This window comes from Ascaphus truei, chromosome 4 (genome assembly GCF_040206685.1).
Source record: "Ascaphus truei isolate aAscTru1 chromosome 4, aAscTru1.hap1, whole genome shotgun sequence".
NCBI lineage: Eukaryota > Metazoa > Chordata > Amphibia > Anura > Ascaphidae > Ascaphus > Ascaphus truei.
In genome coordinates, this window is record NC_134486.1 from 131499399 (window position 1) to 131506138 (window position 6740).

The 6740-nt window shown below is 46.4% G+C and overlaps 1 protein-coding gene across 1 annotated transcript in view; it reads right to left on the minus strand.

Moving 5' to 3' along the window:
* Nucleotides 1–835: 835 nt before the first annotated feature.
* YIPF4 (Yip1 domain family member 4) overlaps nt 836–6740 on the minus strand; it is a 37319-nt gene continuing 31414 nt past the window's right edge. The window contains exon 6 of the mRNA XM_075596607.1: nt 836–2370. Coding sequence (XP_075452722.1) covers nt 2233–2370 — 138 coding nt within the window. The 3' untranslated portion in view covers nt 836–2232. The remainder of the gene's footprint in view (nt 2371–6740) is intronic.

Below are 6740 nucleotides of genomic sequence, written 5' to 3' on the forward strand. Positions count from 1 at the left end.
ATGAGTTTGGAATCAAAGGTTAAATAGTTACTAGAGATCGGTCTAAAAATATTAGGAACGTAGTTAATCCTATAGTTAGTTACAGAACAAAGAGGGTTTTGTAAATCAAAATAAATATTGCTAAATGAAGAAACAGTGTTCTAATATTGATGATAAACTAAGAAGATTGGGCTGACAATGAGAAAAACAGGTGATTGCTAGGTTAAGGAAAATGTATGAAGATTGTATTTGGATTCATAGAATTCAGAATCCTTTAACGCAACCAACCTAAGAACAACCAATCTAAGGATTCTCCACTCCACAACTAAAATATATGCCTCAAAACCTGATGTAACCGACAAATGATGCTGTAAAAGATGTGTTCTATTGTCTCTGAATAAATTGAGAAAAGAACCGGACCGTTGATATATATATTGAACATGTGGGACATTTATTTGCACCCTTGAGCTAAAATGTTTAAAGTATATGTGGGGGGAAGGGGGGGGGAAATAAAAAATATCACACAACACTAATTTGTTATTGTCTGAAAATAAGAATAAAACACGAGCATTGGACCTTGTGCGCTTTCAAACTGGATGTAATGTTTAAATTATATCTAAATCATATTTTATTAATTTGCCTGAAAAACGCATTAAAAAAATATAAATACTTTTGGTAATTTAGCAGTAAAACCAAGACCATATTAGAATAATGCAAGTTTTTAGGACAGTACCATATCATATAGATACAAACAGAACATTTTGTACAACCACACATCCAAACCTTGCATTTATAATTGCAATAAATGATGTTACATTTTTGCAATTAAAAAAGGAACATATTACAGTAAGCAGCATAAAATAGAAAATGCATATTTATTCTCTGCAGTTTATTTTTTTGCATCGAATCAGAAATTAAATCTATAAAAACGTCTTATATGTAACAGAAGAATCAAAGGAATTATGGGCATCACATCAAAAAAACTGTTACGTCTGCAGAAAACCAAGATTGTGTTTCATAAATATTTATTTACCATATCTACAGAATATTTTGGATTAAAAAAAACAAAAATCTTGACTTTAACCACCAGATAAGTGTACCCTTCCCCCAAATAAATTGCACTTTAAAAATAGGAATATATTTTTTTGTGATAAAAAAGTGTTATCACAGCAGAGCAGCAGTTTATATTTTTTAATAACATAATACAGCAAGGGATCAGATAATGCTAAAGTAAATATTGGAAAGAAATAATAGTAATAAATCAGCCTATAAGGAAGTCCAATGACTTGTGAGGCATAGCAGGAACATTGTAAGTCTCCATATTATTTCCTGCTTCAACTTGTAGACCCTTTTACACTTATAGTGTTAAAATCAGTGTCAAGAATGGACCTTTAGCCCAGTCAATAAAGATTGCTCTGAGTATTGGGGCTTCTGAGTGGCATTCCTTCTACCCAAGGTTATATTATTTGCATGGATTGAAGAATTTCTAAGTCTGTCATTGCAAATGATCATACAGGGTAATGGTTGGAAGGGTAAAAACATGAATACCCTTTTTTTTTCTACAGCATATGGAGGAGTTAAGAGTTACAATATACTCTTATTTTTAAAACACCAAAATGTGAGCATGAGATGAAAATTATTCCATCTGCGCTTGTTAAGAGGAAGATTGCATGATAGTGCCCATTCATCAACTCTTATCTGATACTACCTACTAATACAAGATTAAAGGTAGTCAGTGTCTTTTAACCCTTTTGCACCTACATTTGTATAGACTTGGTGCACTGCAAGAACTGAAGACCTTCAGATATATCTCAAGAGACTATTCTTGCAGTGCCTTACACCCAAGAACAGCCATGCATGGCATCTCTAGTGTATCCATAATCCCAGGTCAAGTATCGCAGACCTCCAATGAACGCCATTCTTGTGATACTTTGGCGACAAATGAGTCAATAAGTACTGCTTTCTGAAATTGTTCATTTAAAAGTTGAACTGAAGACAAACAAAATTGCTAACTTCTTCATTAAAAACAAAAAAAATGTATAGAGCTTTAATTGCCTCACAGATCCCTTCAATGCCAGAGGGGCCTGCAACATATTGCAACATAGGCCCCTCAGACAATGCTGGGGGTTAAATTATATTCACAAATATGCATAATACAGACCCGAGCCTTGGGAAGGAGCCCTACAAAACCCTCCCCGGACTCCACGGCATTACACTGCATCAATGTACCACATGAGCCCCTCTTCTGTGCCGTCACACTCCGGTGTACAAAGATAGAAAGTAGATGTACAACAAAAAGATGGGGTAAATTAGGAGGGGCTTCTTAGTCTTGAACTCTTCTCCGACTAATAGGGAAGCAGCGCTGTAGGCAGCCCAAAAAACGCCAAAAAGCTACAGAGAAGAGGAAGAACATACAGATATTAAGGAAAGTTATATAAAAAATTTAAAGTATATTTTATTGAACAGATGTAGCGCTATAAATATCACAATAAATGTGTTAATGCCATGAATTTATTTTATTATCCAACATTAATGTGCCAAGCCCTTAACAGTAGATTTTTTTCTTTCTAAACTACTGCCATAATAATAATACAACTGTTTATTTGACAGCTTACTGTGCTAAGTTATGCACAAGGTCTTGAAGAAATGTTCTGTGGATGCATCAGATAGCGTCCATGAATAATTGTAACCACATTCTTGATAATCCACGTTACTTTTTTTTCCCCCATTCATCAGAATCCATAGTTGCAGAATGTGCAATTAACACAACCCAATTGACAAGTTGTTTTAGCGCCCTTCTACCTTTTGTTAGTCTTGCAAAAGTAGTACCCCCATCCTCTCCCTACATCTTTAATCTTTAACTGAGGTACAAGACACATTAAACAATACCCACTTCCTTAAGAATGTTTTAATAAAAAAACATGCATAGGCATTAATCACAACATTTAACTAGTTAAACATATACAGCTTAACCCTGTTATAGCGCGGTCCTCGGGGGCCACCCGCGACCACCGCGTTATAAACGGGGTTGCGGAAAAAAATGGCCACCGTTTTTTTTTGTGGTGGTACCTCGTCCGCCGGAGGGGGAAAGCTGAGAACTCTCCCAGCGTTCCCAGACCCGGTGGGGCAACGGCAACAGCACGCAGCACATACCCGGCATCTGGCAGCTCTTCTCCCTGTCTCTGCTTCCTGCTTCCGTCTTGCGAGAGCAAGCTCCCTTAAAGAGACAGTGTGTCTCTGTGTGTGTGTGTATATTTCACTGTGTGAGACTGTGTGCGCAGTGAGCGTGTGTGTGTGTGGAGTGAGTGTGTGTGTGTGTGTGGAGTGAGTGTGTGTGTGTGTGTGTGTGTGTGTGCAGTGAGCGTGTGTGTGTGTGCAGTGAGCGTGTGTGTGTGCAGTGAGCGTGTGTGTGTGCAGTGAGCGTGTGTGTGTGTAGGGAGCGTGTGTGTGTGTGCGCAGTGAGCGTGTGTGTGTAGGGAGCGTGTGTGTGTGTAGTGAGCGTGTGTGTGTGTGTAGTGAGCGTGTGTGTGTGTGTGTGTGTAGTGAGCGTGTGTGTGTGTGCAGTGAGCGTGTGTGTGTGTGTGTGTGTGTGCAGTGAGCGTGTGTGTGTGTGCAGTGAGCGTGTGTGTGTGCAATGAGCGTGTGTGTGTGTGTGTGTGTGTGTGTGTGTGTGTGTGCAGTGAGCGTGTGTGTGTGTGTGCAGTGAGCGTGTGTGTGTGTGCGTGTGCGTGTGCAGTGAGCGTGTGTGCGTGTGTGCGTGTGTGTGCAGTGAGCGTGTGTGTGTGCAGTGAGCGTGTGTGTGTGTAGGGAGCGTGTGTGTGTGTGTGTGTGTGTGTGTGCAGTGAGCGTGTGTGTGTGTGTGTGCGCAGTGAGCGTGTGTGTGCAGTGAGCGTGTGTGTGTGTGTGCAGTGAGCTTGTGTGTGTGCAGTGAGCGTGTGTGTGTGTGTGTGCAGTGAGCGTGTGTGTGTGTGTGCAGTGAGCGTGTGTGTGTGCAGTGAGCGTGTGTGTGTGTGTGTGCAGTGAGCGTGTGTGTGTGTGCAGTGAGCGTGTGTGTGTGTGTGTGTGTGTGCAGTGAGCGTGTGTGTGTGTGTGTGTGTGTGTGTGTGTGCAGTGAGCGTGTGTGTGTGCGCAGTGAGCGTGTGTGTGTGTGCGCAGTGAGCGTGTGAGTGTGTGCGCAGTGAGCGTGTGTGTGTGTGTGTGTGTGTAGTGAGCGTGTGTGTGTGTGTGTGTGTGCAATGAGCGTGTGTGTGTGTGCAGTGAGCGTGTGTGTGTGCAGTGAGCGTGTGTGTGTGCAGTGAGCGTGTGTGTGTGTGTGTGTGTGTGTGTGCAGTGAGCGTGTGTGTGTGTGTGCAGTGAGCGTGTGTGTGTGCAGTGAGCGTGTGTGTGTGTGTGTGCAGTGAGCGTGTGTGTGTGTGTGTGCAGTGAGCGTGTGTGTGTGTGTGTGCAGTGAGCGTGTGTGTGTGCGCAGTGAGCGTGTGTGTGTGTGCGCAGTGAGCGTGTGAGTGTGTGCGCAGTGAGCGTGTGTGTGTGTGTGTGTAGTGAGCGTGTGTGTGTGTGTGTGTGCAGTGAGCGTGTGTGTGTGCAGTGAGCGTGTGTGTGTGTGTGTGTGTGTGTGTGTGCAGTGAGCGTGTGTGTGTGTGCAGTGAGCGTGTGTGTGTGCAGTGAGCGTGTGTGTGTGTGTGTGTGCAGTGAGCGTGTGTGTGTGTGTGAAGTGAGCGTGTGTGTGTGTGTGCAGTGAGCGTGTGTGTGTGTGTGCAGTGAGCGTGTGTGTGTGTGTGTGTGTGCAGTGAGCGTGTGTGTGTGTGTGTGCAGTGAGCGTGTGTGTGTGTGTGCAGTGAGCGTGTGTGTGTGTAGTGAGCGTGTGTGTGTGTGTGTGTGTGTGTGCAATGAGCGTGTGTGTGTGTGCAGTGAGCGTGTGCAGTGAGCGTGTGTGTGTGTGCAGTGAGCGTGTGTGTGTGTGTGTGTGTGTGTGCAGTGAGCGTGTGTGTGTGTGTGCAGTGAGCGTGTGTGTGTGTGTGCAGTGAGCGTGTGTGTGTGTGCAGTGAGCGTGTGTGTGTGTGTGCAGTGAGCGTGTGTGTGTGTGTGTGTGCAGTGAGCGTGTGTGTGTGTGTGCAGGGAGCGTGTGTGTGTGTGTGTGTAGTGAGCGTGTGTGTGTGTGTGTAGTGAGCGTGTGTGTGTGTGTGTAGTGAGCGTGTGTGTGTGTGTGTGTGTAGTGAGCGTGTGTGTGTGTGTGTAGTGAGCGTGTGTGTGTGTGTGCAGTGAGCGTGTGTGCAGTGAGCGTGTAGTGAGCGTGTGTGTGTGTGCGCAGTGAGCGTGTGTGCAGTGAGCGTGTGTGTGTGTGCAGTGAGCGTGTGTGTGCAATGAGTGTGTGTGTGTGCAGTGAGCGCGTGTGTGTGTGTATGTGTGTGTGCAGTGAGCGTGTGTGTGTGTGTGTGTGTGTGTGTGTGCAGTGAGCGTGTGTGTGCGTGTGTGTGTGTGTGCAATGAGCGTGTGTGTGTGTGCAGTGAGCGTGTGTGTGTGTGCAGTGAGCGTGTGTGTGTGTGTGCAGTGAGCATGTGTGTGTGTGTGCAGTGAGCGTGTGTGTGTGTGTGCAGTGAGCGTGTGTGTGTGTGCAGTGAGCGTGTGTGTGTGTGTGTGTGTGTGCAGTGAGCGTGTGTGCGTGTGTGTGTGTGTGCAATGAGCGTGTGTGTGTGTGCAGTGAGCGTGTGTGTGTGTGTGTGTGTGTGTGTGTGCAGTGAGCGTGTGTGTGTGTGTGTGTGTGCAGTGAGCATGTGTGTGTGTGTGCAGTGAGCGTGTGTGTGTGTGTGTGCAGTGAGCGTGTGTGTGTGTGTGCAGTGAGCGTGTGTGTGTGTGCAGTGAGCGTGTGTGTGTGTGTGTGTGTGTGTGTGCAGTGTGTGTGTGTGTGTGTGTGTGTGTGTGTGTGTGTGTGTGTGCAGTGAGCGTGTGTGTGTGTGTGTGTGTGTGTGCAGTGAGCGTGTGTGTGTGTGCAGGGAGCGTGTGTGTGTGTGCAGTGAGCGTGTGTGTGTGTGTGCAGTGAGCGTGTGTGTGTGTGTGCAGTGAGCGTGTGTGTGTGTGTGCAGTGAGCGTGTGTGTGTGTGTGCAGTGAGCGTGTGTGTGTGTGTGTGTGTGCAGTGAGCTTGTATGTGTGTGTGTGTGTGTGTGTGTGTGCAGTGAGCGTGTGTGTGTGTGTGCAGTGAGCGTGTGTGTGTGTGTGTGTGTGCAGTGAGCGTGTGTGTGTGTGTGTGTGTGTGTGTGTGTAGTGAGCGTGTGTGCAATGAGTGTGTGTGTGTGTGTGTGCAATGAGCGTGTGTGTGTGTGCAGTGAGCATGTGTGTGTGTGTGTGTGCAGTGAGCGTGTGTGTGTGTGTGTGCAATGAGCGTGTGTGTGTGTGTGCGCAGTGAGCGTGTGTGTGTGTGTGCGCAGTGAGCGTGTGTGTGTGTGTGCGCAGTGAGCGTGTGTGTGTGTGTGTGCAGTGAGCGTGTGTGTGTGTGTGTGTGTGTGTGTGCAGTGAGCGTGTGTGTGTGTGTGTGTGTGCAGTGAGCGTGTGTGCAGTGAGCGTGTGTGTGCAGTGAGCGTGTGTGTGCAGTGAGCGTGTGTGTGTGTGTGTGCAGTGAGCGTGTGTGTGTGTGCAGTGAGCGTGTGTGTGTGTGCAGTGAGCGTGTGTGTGTGTGTGCAGTGAGCGTGTGTGTGTGTGTGCAGTGAGCGTGTGTGTGTGTGTGTGCGCAGTGAGTGTGTGTGTGTGTGTGTGCCGTGAGCGTGTG